At 44.5% G+C, this 18,795-nt stretch overlaps 1 protein-coding gene across 7 annotated transcripts in view; it reads left to right on the top strand.

Annotated features, from left to right (window-relative positions):
• The window catches only part of LOC144604801 (cadherin-20-like), a 177,047-nt gene that overhangs the window by 90,138 nt on the left and 68,114 nt on the right, over nucleotides 1-18,795 (top strand). For all 7 annotated transcript variants that reach the window (XM_078419518.1, XM_078419498.1, XM_078419468.1 and 4 more), the window contains one exon: nucleotides 17,216-17,660. In XM_078419518.1, the coding sequence (XP_078275644.1) occupies nucleotides 17,457-17,660 (204 nt within the window). In that variant the 5' untranslated portion in view covers nucleotides 17,216-17,456. The remainder of the gene's footprint in view (nucleotides 1-17,215; nucleotides 17,661-18,795) is intronic.

Genomic DNA, 18,795 nt, shown 5'->3' on the forward strand with positions numbered 1-18,795 from the left:
AGAACCAGGGGTCACAGTCTTAGAATAAAGGGGAGGCCATTTAAAACTGAGGTGAGAAGGAACTTTTTCACCCAGAAAGTTGTGAATTTGTGAAATTCTCTGCCACAGAGGGCAGTGGAGGCCAAATCACTGGATGAATTTGAGAGAGAGTTAGATAGAGCTCTAGGGATTAGCGGAATCAAGGGATATGGGGAGAAGTTGGGCACAGGTTACTGATTGTGGATGATCAGCCATGATCACAATGAATGGCGGTGCTCGCTCGAAGGGCCGAATGGCCTCCTCCTGCACCTATTTTCTATATCTACAGCTGTTGAAGTACATTTGAAGTGCAGATACAGTTATAACTCAATAAAAACACAGGGAATGTGTTTGTACAGGCACTTGCAAACAGTATTGTAATAACCACAGAATCTGTTTTGGATATGCTAATTCTGGGTTACATATAGGGCAGGATATTATTGGTCACTTCCCCGCTCTTGAATGTGGCACCATGAGATTCACAGATGCAGAATCATTTAGAAGGTGAAAGAGAAAAGTGAATTAGTGCAAATTAGCTGTGAAAATAGAAGAGAAGGAAAGAAGGATTGTATTAAGGGAGAGAAAAAATATATACAGAAAGGAAAAGAGAAAAGGAAATTCGGCAATCTCTGAAAAAAAATTACTGTTTTCTTTTATTCATTCATGAAAAGTGAATGCTGTGACAAAACCGGCGCTTTACGCCAATCCTCGTGCTCTTTGAACTGAGTGCTTTACTGGAGTTTTTCCAAGGGCAGATAGGATCACCACCTTGTAGATCTACATCACATCAAGACCATACACTATAAAAATGGCAGAGTTTCTTCTTTAAGGATACCAATCAGGTGGCTTTTAACAATATGTTGTAGGGGCATACGGATAATATCACTCGTTTGGACTCACTACAATGTAATAGTTTATTGATCACCATTACTAATACTTGCTTTGTACAATCCAAATTATTTTATTTGCATTTAAATTCCCCAATCACGAAGATGTGATTCAAGTTTGCATCTCCAAATCATTGGTCTGGATCTCTAAATAACTCTTCACTAGTTTAGTTTAGTTTATTGTTACGTATCCCAAGGTACAATGAAAAGCTTTTGTTGCATGCTGGTCAGCGGAAAGACAATACATGATTACAATCGACCCATCCACAGTGTAGAGATACATGATAAAGGGAATAACGTGAATAACCTAAGCCTTCTAAGCAGGTAGAGGCATTGGTGTGCTTTCTTGGCCATTGCTTCAATATGGGTGGTCCAGGACAAGTTGCAGGTGATATTTACTCCTAGGAATTTGTAGCTTTCAACCATCTCTATTTCTGTGCCATTAATGCATACTGGATTTTTGCAAATTATACTAATTTAACCACTAAGGAAAAAAAAGACCACAAATTTCTTATTTTCCCCGCTCTGAACTTCAAATTGACACCTCATCATTTAAAAGTCCTAACTCTTACAGTAAATTTGTTTTTATGGCACAAATGGAGTATTTTGTGAATCATAAGGGGAGTTTAAGTGCACACTTTCACGAGGCTACTAATAAAGCCATGTGCGTTAATCAACAGCTTGAGGTGATTGCCAGTTTGTGGAGTATCCCTGACCAAAAATTGCTGAGTTCGTTTTTTCACTAAGTTTACGAGTACTGAGCAAGTGTTATGGTTTTCTTGGAGAATTTTAGACCTATGATTCCAATATGCCTAGTCCTGTGCCTGCTGGGTGATTTACTCTATTGATCCAATTATAGTTACCTCCAAAGATCAACCCCAGAGAAGAGAACCACGCATATTCATTTGATTGTTCATTATCATGCTGTAGAATCATTGATCATTGTCAACTATTCGAATATAAAAATCTTATTCAAAATACAGCACTTTTGCACTGCAAAGAATGTCAGCCAAAATATGTGTGTCAAGGTTATCGACCATTTCTTTAATCCTGCCAAAGAGTGCAACTAACTGACTGGGGTGGTGGGCTTAGTTATTTCTTGCTTTGTGCTCACAGACCATTTCTTATAAAGCGAGACATGGGTAAGGAGGTCAAAGCCATAATCAAGCAGAGCACAAAAGTGGCGCTCAGAAGATGCCAAGATTGTGTATTAAAAGTCGATGAATAATAGGCAGTTGTAAAAACTCATCCATTGACAAAGGGGTTGTGCTTTCATCCATGTTCTTCAGTAAAGAGGAAGATAAAGTTCTTTCCAGTTTATAAATTGAGGAGGATGTTCTGCTGAGGTGGGGTTTGCCTTGGTTTCTTTTACTACCATGAGTCATCGCGTGGATCCTTATTCTCACACAGTCAGCAATAACCAATTGACCCAACTGTGGTTTGCATGTACAAAGGCTATTCAAACCCAAGGCCATGTAGATAGAGGATGTTTTGTGCCTGCTGAATGAATAATAAGCTTCATTGAATAGAGCAACTTCAAAAAGCAGAAGAAAGATTGTGCCTGAACTAACTGAGGTCCCAGGCTAATTTGAATTGATCTTAACAAAAAAACCTCAACCGTTGAGAAAATGTCCTTCTTGAGATCAGTATTGCCGTCAGGTTAGAGAGATGCTGAAGGAGAAATATGTTAATTTTCACAATCTGTAACTGTTGATATCCTGGGGTTCTCAATTATTTAGCGATAACGATATATTGGTGCACATACTTTCAGAAAATAAATAGTGAATTCTCCCTGAATGCTGTACTTCGAAGCACGTTACTTTCAAGAAAAACTACTCATTGAACCATTTCGTGTTTGTTTACACACAGAGCCATCCCTAAATCAAACTGAAATGCATTGTGCTGTGTGGATAATTGCTTGTTAACAAAAAATGTTCTCCTCCCTTCCAAGAAAAAAATTGCTAAACATGTTTCCAAAGGAGATGCTAAACTGTGCCTGCGATGAAATCAGGCTTTAGAATTTAAATGGGTTAAATTACTTGTAAAATGTATTATGTAAATCATTCGAAGTTCCACCATCGGCTTTCAGGTCTTTATCTCCTTTGTTTCATAGAATTAAATTTAAATCACAAAATTAAATTTAAGTCAAAAAAAAAAATCAGATTTGTTAACCTTCCAAGAAAATGTATAGATTATTCGAAAAGAATAGCAAATGCAGTTTCTTTGCCTCACTACCTCTTCCACTTCTTTCTCTTTATGTGATTCTACATCAAATTTTATTTGATACGGTTACTGTGAAAAAGCTTGGGATCATTTTACTGCGTTGAGGGGCTTTTAAATCCAAGTTGTCGTGCAGAAAAAGTGCATTTCCAAGTAAACCAGTTAATGACATCATAGAGGCTCTGTTTGAACTGAACCTGGTCGGCAGCTTATGAAATACACTGCCCATTTCAGGAGCTGCACTCTTTTAGTAGGAACTGATCTCCAGCTTATTTCTGAGGTGTAGATTTTCCACCATCAGTTCAAACTGGAAGCAGAAGCTGCTGTGTGCCATTAAACCAGAGCAGCACTTTGAAAACATAATCTGTTCCATTTCCCTTCATAACTGCCTTATTTAATATTCATTACAAGGAGATTGCAATATAAGAGAAGAGAAATCGTTCTGAAATTGTACCGTGCTTTGGTTAGGACACAACTGGAATATTGTTTGCAGTTTTGTTCTTTGTACCTAAAAGAGGATGTAGTTGCTTGGAATCAGTTCTGTGTGGATTCCTGAGGCAAGGGAGATATCATTGAAGAGACATTGAGATGACCGTCTGCCGCTGGACTTTAGAATGATGTGAGGAGATTTAATTGGGACATATAAAATCCCGAGAGGCATTGACAGGGTAAATGCTAACGTGACAGAGTTAATGTGCATTGTCTCAGGATAAAGCATCAGCCATTTTGGTCGAAAATGAGGAAAAATGTATGTGCTTGAGTGGCTTTAGGGCTTGTAAGCGGCTTTAAAGCTTTGGAATACCTCAGAGGTATTGCAGTTACCAGTTTAAATTTCATTAATGACCATCATATTAGTGACCAAGATAGACACAAAGTGCTGAAGAAACACAGCGGGCCAGGCAGCATCTCTGGAGAACATGGATAGATAGGTGTGCTTCAGGTCAGTCTGAAGAAGGTCCCGACCCAAAACGTCACCTATCCATGTTCTCCAGAGATGCTGCCTGACATGCTGAGTTACCTCAGCACCTTATATCCTTTTTTTTTTGTAAACCAGCATCTGCACTTCTTTGTTTCAGCAGTTACTAGTTTGTTGGGTATATTTATGGCTACAACCAATATGTTTATGGGAATTGAGGGTAATCATGAAATCTGGGGAATGAATGAGATGTCAAACCAAATTAATCTAAAGTCCCAATGCTCTTTCCTGAATATCTCAAATATTCCATGGGATCCTGACCAATATTTATCTATCATGCATCAACACCAAGCATTAAGGTTAAACAGTAGCACAGCTGGTAGGGCCGCTGCCTCACAGCACCTGAGACCCAGGTTCAATCCTAATCTCGGGCGCTGTCTGTGTGGAGTTTGCACTTTCTCCCTGTGACCGTGTGGGTTTCCTCCGGGTGCTCCGGTTTCCTCCCACATCGCAAAGACATGCTAGTTTGTTGGTTAATTGGTCTGTGTAAATTGTTCCCAGTGTGTAGGGAGTGGTTGAGAAAGTGGGGTAACATAGAACTAGTGTAAATAGGTGATCAATGGTCGACATGAACTCGGTGAGCTGAAGGCCTGTTTCCATGCTGTATCTTTAAACTAAACTAATCATCTGAACATAATCTGCTATTTATTAGATCATACAATGCCCAGATAAACTGCCCAGTTTCACTACATTATAACAATGACACACCAAAATATGATTTCATCGGCTGTTAGCCACTCAGACATTGAGAGGAAGTGGAAAGCAATATCTAAATTTAGAGACATGCAGGGCATAGTTGGGGTGGGAGCCAGTATACCAGGTGCGTAGGCCTTTCACCAATAATCTAGTGCGGTTATTAGAGTCTTTGAAAGTTAAAGCTAAACAGCACAGAAACAGACCATTTGGCACAACTTGCCCAGGCCGACTAAAATGCCTGAGATAGGCACAAAAAGCTAACTCAGCGCGTGGGACTAACTCAGCGGGTCAGGCAGCATGGAGAAAAGGAATAGGTGACGTTTTGGGTCGAGACTGAGCTTAGTCCCACGTGCCTATGCCTGACCCATAACTTGCTAAGTATCTCTTGTCTAAGTGTCATTATTGTATCTGCCTCTACCACTTTTTCTGGCAGCTCGTTCCATGGAGGCACCATGTGCTGTACGAAAAAGTTGGTCCTCAGATCCCTTTAAAATCTTTCCCCTCTCACCTTCAACTTATGTCCTTTAGTTTTAGATCCTGGGGAAAAGAGTGTGTCTATTCACCTAAGATTGGCACAAAAAGCTGGTGTAACGCAGCGTGACAGGCAGCATCTCTGGAGAGAGGGAATGGGTGACGCTTCGGGTCGAGACCCTTCTCCAGACTGGTTAGGGATAAGGGAAATGAGAGATATAGACGATGATGTGGAGAGATAAAGAATAATGAATAAAAGATATGCAAAAAAAGTAACGATGATAAAGGAAACAGGCCACTGTTAGCTGTTTGTTGGGTGAAAACGAGAGCCCAGTGCGACTTGGGTGGGGGAGGGATAGAGAGAGAGGGAATGCCGGGGCTATCTGAAGTGAGAGAAATCAATATTCATACCAGTGGACTGTAAGCGGCCCAAGCGAAATATGAAATGCTGTTCCTCCAATTTGTGTTTAGCCTCACTCTGACAATGGAGGAGACCTAGGACTGAAAGGTCTATGTGGGAATGGGAAGGAGAATTAAAGTGTTTAGCAACCGGGAGATCTATTCACCTTATCTATGCTCTTCATGATTTCATAAATCTCTGTAAGGTAAGCCTCAGCCTCCTATGTACCAGGAAAAAAAGACCCAGCTTTACCAGCCTCTTCTTATAATTCAAACCTTCCCGACCGACTAACATTTTTGTAAATCTTTTTTACACTCTTTCGAGTTTAATGAATCCTTACTATAGCAGGACGATCAGAACCGTTCACTGTCCTCCAAAAGTATCCTCAGTAATGTCTTGTACAATCATAATGTGATGTTCCGATTCCTGTACTCAATACACTGACTGATGAAGGCAAGTATGCACGACACCTTCCTCACTACCCTGTTGATAAGAGTTGCCAACTTTACGAACTGATTATTTGCACCCTCGGTATCTTTGCACTCCCCAAGGCCCTGCCAGTTATTGTGTAAATCTTGGCCTAGTTTGTCCTACTGAATTGCAAATGCCTCACATTTATCTGAATTAAACCCCAATATTAGAGTGTACATTGACTAAAATAAGGATGAGTATATTTTGCCTGCAATGGCCAGCAAAGTTAAAGCCCATAGCTCCCAGGTAAAAATGCCAATCTTCCTTTTAGATTGACAGAAAGCTGATTTAATATTTGTCATTTGCATCCCAATATCAAAATTAACTGCCCTCCTCCTTTGAGCTGTTCAGACAAAACCTGCATTGGGTGCAAAACACAAAGTGGTGGAGGAACTCAGCGGGTCAGGCAGCATCCATGGAGGGAATGAACAGATGATGTTTGGGGTTGGGACCCAACCACAAACATCGTCTGTCCATTCCCTCCACAGATGCTGCCTGTCCCGCTGAGTTCCTCCAATACTTTGTGTTTGCTTAAGATTCCAGCATCTGCAGTTTCTTGCGTCTGCATTAGATGCAATGTTTTCAGCATAACTTTCCACTGTTTGGTCAATTTACACTACTCAAAATTAAACTTGGGCCATGTGAAGCATCAAAATACATATTGCAGTGTTTCAATGTTTAATGTTCTAAAACTTTTGAGTCATCATTTTCGGCTGATTCTTTAAATGACAAAGTATTCCCTTCATGTGCCATTACCTCACAGTTTTGTACGCAAGGGGCTATAATCTATCACTGTCGATTTAATTTGATATTCTCAGAAATGCTGAGTGATACTTTTAGTGGGGATTTCTACTCCTTCATCAGTTTGCTCAAGAATCTACTCGTGGCCAAAAAAATTAAGAAGTTTCTAGCTGGACTGATCTAGCACCTCAGTATATTTTAAATAGCTTTTAAGCAATAGGAAATCTATTACACCTCAGTGAAAGGAATTTAGTTGAAATATCTCGTTCAAACCTGTGTGCTCTGATTGCTTTAACCATTGCCTCAATTCTCTTAATAGTTATAAATGGCATAGGATTATTCAGAGGAGGCATTTGTAGTGCAGTGAAGATAAGATTAACCTCATTCTGTTATTACGTGCTATCTCTTTTTTAAAAGACAAGGTATTTTCTTACACTCATTCACAGACATGGTGCCGTGGGCATTTTCTGCAAGGCAATTTGGGGGGCAGTTATAAGTCAATTACATTAGATTAGATTATTGTCAAATAGACCAGGGTACAATGCGATTCCTCATCACACGAAGCTCAGGGAGTAAATAGAAAATGGTAATAATAGATACAATGGTAAATACAGCAAATAAAGCAATGGTGCAAAGAGAGTAATGCAATCTGAAGCAGTGTGGAAAAAAAGCTAAGGTGTAATAATGGAATAACGGAATGAGGTGGCGTTAAGAGTTATAGGTGGCAGCATTTCCATGAAGAGTGTGTGAAAGGGGTAATGGTTAAGGAAGCTGTTCTTAAGACCAGACGTCCAGGATTTCAAGCTCCTGTATCTTCTCCCAGAAAGTAGTGGAGAGAAATGGGAATAGCCATGGTGGCAGGCATCCTTGACCTTCAAGCCTACCATGATGATGGACTGACTGGAAGGAAGGGACAAGACTGTGATGGACTGGGCTGATTACCATTTTCTGCATGTTCAGGCTGGGATGCATCCCGTCAAATTACTTTCTACAACTCATCTGTAGAAGTTCGAGAGAATCTCCGTTTTCTTCTCAGACACAGAAGAAAGTAAATACACTGATGTGCTTTTTTGATCACCATTTCAGCAAGAAGGGACCAGATTAGGTTGCTGGTGATATGGATGCCAAGCAACTTGAAGCTGTCGACAATCTCTACAACATTGATGAGGACAGGGTTATGTTCACAGCCCTTGCTTCCACAGGTCAACATCCAATGCTTTTGTCTTGCTGATGTTAAGGGCTTAGGTTGTTGTGCTGACTCCATAACAAAAAGCTCCCAATCTCTTTCCTGTACTAAGATTCATCATTATTGTTGATCCAGCAGACAACACTGGTATGATCGGCAAACATAAAAATTGTTTGTCATAAATAAAAGTTTTCTCCTGTACTTTCCACATGGACATGGATACACTGGAACTAGAACAGGGGTCTGTGCGCACAACCCTAAGGAGCACGGATGTTGAGAATCAGGGTGGAGGAAGTGTAATGGCCAATTCAAACCAACCACATTGATCTGAGTCACTTATAAGCCAGACTCAGCAAGACTCACAAATTTCATTCCAAAACGTGCATTGTGAACTGGATTTATATTTTTACTCGTCTAGTTCTGTGATCACCATTACTGACATTAGTTTTTGTTTAAATAACCTAGACTCCTTTAACTATTTAATTTGCCCAGCTACTGTCATGAGAATGAAACATACATCTCTGGATCAATAATCTATCCCACTGCATTATTAACCCTGTGGTATAACCTCAATTAGAGAAGTATGTTTCATCTATAGTGGAGGAACAAACACAAATTTGGTGACCACTGTGCTCACATTTCTACTCTCAAATTCTCTCACTGGCAGTGTTGGCTTTTCCTATTGTGGCACTTACCAAGGTCACAATTGTCTACTGTCCTTCAATAACTGGGTAGATGAATGTCTGTTACCCACTGAAACCTTTGGGGTAATTTGCTTGTGAGGTATAATGGCTGAGTCAAAATGTTCAGAAAAAAAAGGATAATTGACTTGTGAACAGAAAAACAATATTTAATCCCCAAAAAAGATATTCAGAACTACAGCACACATTAACAACACCATAAGTGTTCTTTCCTTAAACAGTGATAATATTGCTCATGATTACTGACCTCAACGGCAAAAGGGAACTGGGGAAACATTAGCACTGCTACAGTCATTAACCTCATAATTCTGCAGTATCATTAAATGTGTATGTTAATTAAGCTCCATCTAACCTTAAGTTAATCTTTTAAAGCAATTCTCATCGAATCCTGCTGGTTAAAAAAAAGTACACTCATAAATCTTTGTAGTTTCTTGTCTTTGTGAAAGTGATTTTGAAAGTGAGACTTCCTCCTCTTGCAGGTTCCTGTCTAAGTGCCCAAGGAATTAATGGGGTACTCTATCAAAGGGATCAAGGCATTCTATTTATTCATGTAAAAGATCACTGTTGTTCACTCAAGCTTTAACAGCTTCTCAATTGCAAAGAAAAATTGCCAGTATCAAAATGAAGTGCTTCCTTCCTCAATAGAAGAACTGGAAATAAAAATAGGCAAACAGAATAAGCAAGTGCTCTAAAGAATGCAGAATACAAGCCAGCAACGGGTTGCCCTTCCCATGAAGGTACCAGCTGTGGCCAATAGATAGCACTTTGCTTCTGAGTCAGAAATGTTGTTGGATTTCCGTTTTCCTGCAGAAATTAATTCACACCAACATATTTCTGAGAGGGACCCCTGCACTGTCCAAGAAGGTACCTTTTGGATGAGAAGCTAAACTGCAGGCCCATCTGCCCTCTCAAGTAGCTCTAGAAAGTACCATGGCCATTTATTGTACACTCTAACTTTGTCGGCATCCTACGGCGACTCTTTGCATACTTTGTGTCGTGTGCAAAACTATGAATTTTACTGTGTCGCATGTCGCATGTGAGAATAAAGTATCATTATTCATTCAATCATTCATATTGAAGCTGTGTTCTTGGCTGATATTTAGCTTTCATTCAACCTTCTGAAAAAGGGTTCGTTATGCCTGTTCATACAGGCTGTTGCAATTCCTTCATTACGGTCGTAACGTCATTTACAAATTGTCAATATTTGTAAAACTCATTCTGGTGTGTAAAAAAACGGTATAATAATCTTATTCTTTTTAACTGTTTGAAGCTGTCAAGATGTGATTTATTAAATCTTATGGTTTCCAGCTGTTCTTATAATGAATGATTAAAGAACTCCTCCTAACTTAAATCTACAAAGGTCTGCGGAAGGCACAAGCTGACAAAAACAAGACTTGTTTGATTGTGCTCAACACGGCCTGTGCCTCATGTTTGTCTTTTAGGTTTTTATGACTGTACTGCATGGTTTTTATGGCTACAATAAATTTCATGGTTGTACAACATGAAACATGCTCCTGACTTCAGTGTTGATGTCCATTGGTAAACTGGTTCAGTCCATGAACATCATCCATGCAATGGACAGCAGGCGCCAATGCCCATGGACTACCCTGATAGAATCACAAAGTTATAGATCTACACAACATGGAAACAGACCCTTTGGCCCAACTCATCCATGCCAACCAAGATTCCTAACTGGGCTGATGGGCTTCTAGACCACGGGCCGAACATTGATGTGTCTAGATTTTGACTTTCGTGACCCATCTCTGGTATCTACTTGAAATTTGGCACAGATTTAGATAAAAAATTATTGAGAAGGAATTCAATGATAACTCGTCAGTGCAAAAAGCTGCACACTAATTAATTAAGCTAATTAGAAAAGGTCAGCCGTGGGCTCTGTCGATCCGCGAGACCCTACTCTGGCCTGCTCCGGTCCCGGCTTCCCCGCGGCTTTCCAGGAGCTCAGCGTCCATTGGTAAGCTGGTTCGACCAGCGATCCCCGCTCCTCGACATCATCCTACACACACGAGGGACAATTTACATTTACATTTATACCACACCATTATCACTATCCTACACACACTACGGACTATTTACATTTATACCAACAAACCTGTACGTCTTTGGAGTGTGGGAAGGAACCAAAGATCTCGGAGAAAACCTATGCAGCTCACGTGGAGAACGTATAAACCCCGTACAGACAGTACCCTTAGTCGGGATTGAACCTGGGTCTCTGACAGTGCAAGTGCTGTAAGGCAGCAACTCTACTGCTGCGCCACCATGCCACACTGCTTGCTACAGGATTACTAGCCCCTAACCTGCTCTTTTAGCCACTGTGTAAATAGCTAATCTAGTTCAGTTTCTAGTTAATGATAATCCTATGGCGAGTCCGAGACTTGTAGTTGTAGATGAAGTTTATTGCAACCTCAATACACGAATACAGAATCAAAACAACAAGTCGCAGGACAACCAATATAAACTTACTGTCTTCCTTGAAGACTCAGACGAACTAACTAAATCGGGCGCCAAACGCACCCATGACATCGCTGACCAATCAGCGATGTCCTTCCCTGGACCAATCCCCATGGTCGCGTTCCCACGTGACCTCGCTGGCCAATCCGAGGGTTCGACGACCTAGACCATTCTCCATGGTCGCTACATGACCCCCCCCAGAACCCGAGGTGCGAAACCTAGCTGGGAGCCTGATTTTGCGACCACAACGAGTACGGAGAGGGACAGCCTGAACCACAGGAGCCGGAGGTTCCGGACTTGGTGGAACAGCCGGAACGAGAGGTTCTGGAGGAACTACCGGCACGGGGGGCTCTGGAGGAACTGCCGAAACGGGAGGTCCTGAAGGAACTGTCAGAACGGGGGTTTCTGGACTGGGCGGAACTAACGGAGGTCGGCCTCTCCGAGGGGTTTGACCGACCAAAACTGGTTGATCCGGGTCCAAATGGGCAGGTTTGAGCCGGGACACCGAGACGAGTTCGCTCTTGCCGCCCATGTCTAAGGTGAAAGTAGCCGTTCCCTTACGTAACACCCGGAACGGCCCTTGATAGACCCTCTGCAACGGGGCGCGATGGGCATCCTTACGCAGAAAAACAAAATCACAGTCTTTCAGGGCAGCCGGTTCATGCACCATGGAACACCCATGGCGTGAAGTCGGCACTGGAGCCAGGGAGCCCACCCGTTCCCGGAGAGATGCTAACGCTGATGGGACCGAAGGGAGCAGGGCTGAAGGGTCCGAAAAAAGGTCTCCGGGTACTCGAAGTGTCGAGCCATATACTAGCTCTGCAGACGACGCACCGAGATCTGGCTTAGGAGCAGTCCGGATGCCCAAAAGAACCCAAGGGAGTTGGTCCACCCAGTCCGGGCCTTCAAGCCTTGCACTGAGGGACGCCTTAAGTTGGCGGTGGAACCTTTCTACGAGTCCATTTGCCTGGGGGTGATATGCAGTTGTGGGTTGTAACTTGGACCCGTACAGTTCCGCCAGCGCGGCCCAGAGGGACGAAGTGAACTGTGGCCCTCTGTCAGTGGTAATAACTGCCGGGACCCCAAAACGAGCTACCCAATGGAGGGCCAAAGTCCTAGCACAAGACGCTGACGAGATATCAAACAATGGGAAAGCCTCTGGCCACCGGGTGAACCGATCCACCACCGTGAGGAGGTGGGTGTAGCCCCGGGAGGAAGGCAAAGGTCCGACCAAATCCACGTGGATGTGAAAAAAACGAAAGGGCGGGACCTCGAAATCCTGTACGGGGGGCTGGACGTGGCGCTGGACTTTAGCGGTCTGACAGGGCACGCAGGAACGTGCCCACCCCGCTACCTGTTTCCTCAGGCCATGCCAGACAAACCTCGCTGCTACCAAGGCAGAGGTGGAGCGGATGGACGGGTGCGCCAACCCATGAATGGCATCGAAAACTCGGCGCTGAAGGGAAGGCGGCACTACCGGCCTGGGACGAGGAAGAGAAATATCGCACCAGACTTTCGTGCCCTCCGACCCACAAGCCACCTGGGCCAACTTTAATCCCGAAGTGGTGGACCGGTAAGCCGAAACGGTATCCGCCAGAAGCTGCGCCTCCGCGAGCTCCTGGGGATCCACCTCGCAGTCCACCGCCGAAATAGGGGGAAAAGCAGGTCTAGACAGGGCGTCAGCAACGGCATTAAGCTTACCCGCGATATGACGGACATCTGTTGTAAATTCGGAGATAGCAGTCAGGTGCCGCTGCTGGCGGGCCGACCATGGGTCAGACAATTTCAAAAACGCAAATGTTAATGGCTTGTGGTCCGTAAATGCCACAAATGGGCGGCCCTCGAGGAAATACCTAAAATGACGGACAGCTAAATAGAGAGCTAGAAGCTCTCGGTCAAATGCACTATATTTCAGCTCGGCCGAATTTAGTTGCCGGCTGAAAAAGGCTAAAGGCTGCCAATGGCCACCAACCTGCTGCTCCAGAACCCCACCCACCGCCACGTCAGAGGCGTCAACCGTCAGGGCCGTGGGGGCGGAGGGGCTCGGATGGACCAACATGGTGGCGTCTGCCAGGGCTGCCTTAGCTGCCGTAAAAGCCGACTCTGCGGCCGGGGACCACAACAACTCTACCGGGTTCCCTGCAAGGCATTGGAAAAGCGGGCGCAGGACTCGCGCCGCTGCCGGAACGAATCTATGGTAGAAATTAACCATACCGATGAACTCCTGCAGCCCTTTTACAGTGGTGGGCCTGGGAAAAGCCCGGATAGCTTCCACCTTCTCGGGTAAAGGGGCGGCACCGGCAGGAGTAATTCTGTGCCCTAGAAAATCAAGGGCAGGCAGGCCGAATTGACATTTGGAGGGTTGGATAATGAGCCCGTGGTCTTGGAGCCGCTGGAACACGGTCCTCAAATGGGCCTGGTGTTCCAGCACGGAGGGGCTGGCTACCAGGATGTCGTCTAGATAGATAAACAAAAAGGGTAAACCCCGGCCCACGCGGTCCATCAGTCGCTGGAAAGCCTGTGCCGCGTTCTTTAAACCGAAAGGCATACGCAACCATTCAAACAACCCGAACGGAGTTATAGTTGCAGTTTTTTGTATGTCCTCCGGTCGCACCGGAATCTGATGATATCCTCGCACCAAATCGATTTTGGAAAACACTACCGCACCTTCCAGCCCAGATGAAAAGTCCTGTAGGTGCGGTATGGGGTAGCGATCAGCCGTGGTGACAGCATTGAGACGCCGATAATCGCCACATGGCCTCCACCCCCCAGATGCCTTGGAGACCATGTGTAACGGCGAGGCCCACGGGCTGTCAGACTGACGGACAATTCCCATTTCCTCCATCTTCCTGAACTCCTCCTTTGCCACCACCAGTTTGTCTGGCGGCAGTCTCCTGGCCCGAGCGAAAACGGGAGGGCCTTCGGTGCGGATGTGATGGACCACACCGTGTTTAGCCGAAGGTGCGTCGAAACGTTGAACGAGCAGCTCTGGGAACTCGGCCAGAATCGCAGCATACGAGTCGGGGGCCGCGACGACGGCCTGGACAGTAGGGCTGAGCGAGGAGGCGATTGTCGGAGCGACGTGCTCGTCTTCGGCTGAAGGTCGGAGGTCGTTACCGCGGACATCAGGAACCAGTGAAAAAGCCCAGAGAAAATCTGCGCCCAGGATCGCTTGTTTGACGTCGGCTATGATGAATGGCCATTCGTACGTGCGGAGGCCTAAACCCAGGGACATTTTCCGTGTACCGAAAGTGCGAATTGGGCTGCCGTTCACCGCGATGAGGGTGGGACCTGTCTTACCCGATCTGGTTTCGAGGTCGGTCGGCGGCACTATGCTGACGATGGCTCCCGTGTCTACCAAAAATTCTGTGTCCGTGAATCGATCATGGACATAGAGGCGCCGGTTCTGGCCAATCGTAACTGCCCCTATGTACGATCGGCCGAGGCATTTCCCGCGAAGGTACAAGGCAAGCGGCAGTTGCGGGATTCGTTACCCCATCGTAGGTGATAATAGCACCAGCCGCGCTTGTGCGGATCTTTTTGGCGGGCTTTCGGAGAATTGGCGGGAGACGTGGCGCCATCTTGCCGTCGCTGTGGCGTGGTCACCGATGTCGAGACTTTGTTGATGGAATCCCCTGCCTTGTTTTTTCCCGCTATGAGCGCGTCCGCTTTCGCTGCATATGCTTCGGGGTCCTTAAAAGAACAATCCGTAAGCAGCAATCGGACATCCTCGGGGAGTTTTTCGCGGAATGCCTGCTCAAACATCGGGCAATCCGTATGCTCACCGGCTAGCACCATCATTTCGGCCATGAGGACGGAAGGCAGTTTGTCTCCAAGCTCCGGTAGGTGCAGAAGTTTTGCCGCACCACCATGCTTTTTTAACCCGAAGGTCCGCAGTAATACCTTCTTCATGGTTTCATACTTGTCTTCCGCAGGTGAATTTATTATGAACCGCATCACGCGCTTGGTTGTGTCCGGCGATAGCGCGCTGACGAGGTAGAAGTACTTCGTGGAATCATCCGACACCTTCTTTATATGGAATTGGGCCTCGGCGTGGATAAACCAAGCTTGCGGTGCGTACGTCCAAAATAACGGAAGATGAACGTCCGCCGCGCTTGACTCCGGTGTGCCCTGCTCAGTCATCGTCAACGAGGCGTCGGGTTTTTCTCAGTCGGTGATCGTCCAGATCACGTTCGGGGTCACCAATATGGCGAGTCCGAGACTTGTAGTTGTAGATGAAGTTTATTGCAACCGCAATACACGAATACAGAATCAAAACAACAAGTCGCAGGACAACCAATATAAACTTACTGTCTTCCTTGAAGACTCAGACGAACTAACTAAATCGGGCGCCAAACGCACCCATGACATCGCTGACCAATCAGCGATGTCCTTCCCTGGACCAATCCCCATGGTCGCGTTCCCACGTGACCTCGCTGGCCAATCCGAGGGTTCGACGACCTAGACCATTCTCCATGGTCGCTACAATCCCCAGATATCTATATTGTGGATTTGGTTAAGTAAATCCCAGTGAATGTACCTGCTGTCCATGGCATGGATGATGTTCATGGACTGAACCAGCTTACCATTTCTTGTTGTTATTGTCACAGCCTGGCACTTTTGCGGGTGAATCTTACTTGCCGCCTATCAGCCTATTGTTAGACATGGTTCAGGTCTTTCGGCATTTGGACGTAGAATGACTTCAGTATCTATGGAGTCATAAATGGTGCTCAACATTGTGCAATCATCAGCGCACATCCTCCTTCTGACTTTATGGCTGAAGAAAGGTAATTGATGTAGCAGTTGAATGTGGCTGGGCCCTGGACACGAAGCTGAGGAACTCCTGCAGAGATGTACAGAGGCCCCAGTCACCACAACCATGTTCCTTAGTGCTAGTGTGTAGGAAGGAACTGCAGATGCTGCTTTAAACCGATGATAGACAAAATACTCTCCGCCGTGATCCCAGTGGGCTCCCTGCCTAACTAGCCTGAAACAAAGCGCATGATTTGTCAATTGGCGTCCGACTCAATGATAAACGTGCTTTGATTGGACAATTACTACTCGGAAAATTGACAAGATTTTTGAGGTTTTTTCCATATTTTAAAAATATGTGCAGGTTTTGTTCTTGACAAGTTTCCGATATAATTTCTATAATATTTTTACACAATATGTTATAAATACAGGTAGATATGGGATGTGGGTCACGACATGAAACGAAAAGGCACCTCGGCCCACGGTCTACTCTGACAGTAAACAATGTTTAAATTCTCCACTATTTCTCTATGTTTTTAATGGTTAGGGTAGAAATAGTTAAAGTGTATCAAGACATATGGTTCAGTGCATTGCAAAACCAATCATGCACTTAGGTCTGAGTGCATTGCCAGAGAGGAATTGCAGTGGAATTGCCAGAGAGGTCAGGATGGAGGAATAAAAGGACACAGAGTTCTTGAGTAACTCAGCAGGTCAGGCAGCATCCCTGGAGAACATGGATGGGTGACATTTTGGGTCAGGACACCTTTCTACAGGTTGGGATGGGGGGTTTGTGTCTGAACTGAGCCATAATATGTCAGAAGACGATAACAGGTTCAAACGGGTAATGTTAAACCCACGGACAATGAACTAATCTCTTATCATCCAGAAAGACAATGACCTGGAGGATGCCACCATCTGACTTCCAGCATCTTTGGACTTCCCTGCTGCTGTGCACAGGTGCAGAGGTCTGGAATGCAGAGGCACACGCAACTTAGATAGTTGGCAATTCTCTGTGGAATTACTGGCTGGCATTTAGTGCAAACTAGCCCAGTAACATATACCATGACGTTGTTATTTTATAAGTAAGGTAGGTAGATTAAAAGCATAGTCACTTCTAATCCCTTTCTGGTCTCCATCATATATGCAGTGTACTGTTTAGGATACATGTTTGCCTTTCTTCATATTCCCAACAAATTCTTGAAAACTCTTTTTCTGGTTTTGTTGCAGGTCTGAAACTGATGAAGATTTCCAGAATTCGTTGGAGGAAAGCCTTTATATTTTCCTGGCAATCAATTGAAAAACTCTATTGTGATGTCAACCACCTGATCCTAACACTTGATAAAGATATCTGACCAAAGACTGTCACGCCCACTTTCCATAAAACAGTTTGCAAAGTCTCAGCCCGTTCCCTTTTAATATTCACACACGTTATTTCTTATAACAATTGGCTGTGTTAATTTGCAATATAATGGGCTATAAGTATTTACAGGGGTCATGCCTATTTCTGTGTCTAGTTGATTTAGTGCAAGTACTGAAGGTGCAGCCAGCAAATGAAGTGCAGTATAGCCAACACGATAAGATGCTGCATCATCGTGTGAAGAGAGGTTGGGTATGGAACCAGTTTTTTGTGTTAGAAGAATACACTGGAACAGAACCATTGTATGTTGGCAAGGTAAGAACATTAAAAGCACATATTGAAAACTGTGATGTTAAACTCCGTTAACTACTTTTTATAAGCCTACCTTCAACTTTCCAGAAGGTTGGTCTTTGCACAACGGCCATTTTTTTCTGATGTAACTGACATAGCTGCAAATAATGAGCCCATCTCTTATCATCCAGAAAGGCAATGACATGGATGGCACCATCATCTGACCTCCAGCATTTTCAGACTTCCCTGCTGCCATAGTGTGGAATGCAAAGTCATGCATAATCAATAGTCAATAGTCAATTTATTTGTCATATACATATAAATGTGCAGTGAAATGAAAGATTACCTACAGTCCAACAGTAAGACCAATAAAAATAAGCAATCGGTAGAGTTGCTGCTTTACAGCGAATGCAGCGCCGGAGACACAGGTTCGATCCTGACTACGGGTGCTGCACTGTAAGGAGTTTGTACGTTCTCCCCGTGACCTGCGTGGGTTTTCTCCGAGATCTTCGGTTTCCTCCCACACTCCAAAGACGTACAGGTATGTAGGTTAATTGGCTGGGTAAATGTAAAAATTGTCCCTAGTGGGTGTAGGATAGTATTAATGTACGGGGATCACTGGGCGGCACGGACTTGGAGGGCCGAAAAGGCCTGTTTCCGGCTGTATATATATGATATGATATGATATGATGATAATAACACATACAATCATAAACCAACACCAAACAAAAAGAAACATCCATCACAGTGAGTCTCCTCCAGTCCCCTCCTCACTGTGATGGAAGGCCAGAATGTCTTTTCTCTTCCCCTGCCGTCTTCTCCCGCAGTAAAGCTGTTGAAGTTGCCATGTCGGGGCAGTCGGGGCTCACGACATTGAAGCTAGTCAGCTATTTAGCTAGTCAGCAGTTGCTGTTGGATTTTCACGCAAATGCAGACATCCTGAAATTGTTGGCAGCTGAATGAGGTATTTTTCACAACAGCACCTTGATACTAGTGAAATTCAATGTGGGAGTGCATAGCAATGGCAACTTAACACCTGTTGTAAAGGGGAATCCATTTAGACAACCTGTGCTAGGGAGGTGGAGGAAGTCCTGATGCACAGGCAACTCTCTCTCCACTGGTGCCCATAGGATACTCAAGTGTTCATATGTTCAGATCT

Source organism: Rhinoraja longicauda, chromosome 2, assembly GCF_053455715.1.
Source record: "Rhinoraja longicauda isolate Sanriku21f chromosome 2, sRhiLon1.1, whole genome shotgun sequence".
Taxonomy (NCBI): Eukaryota; Metazoa; Chordata; class Chondrichthyes; order Rajiformes; family Arhynchobatidae; genus Rhinoraja; species Rhinoraja longicauda.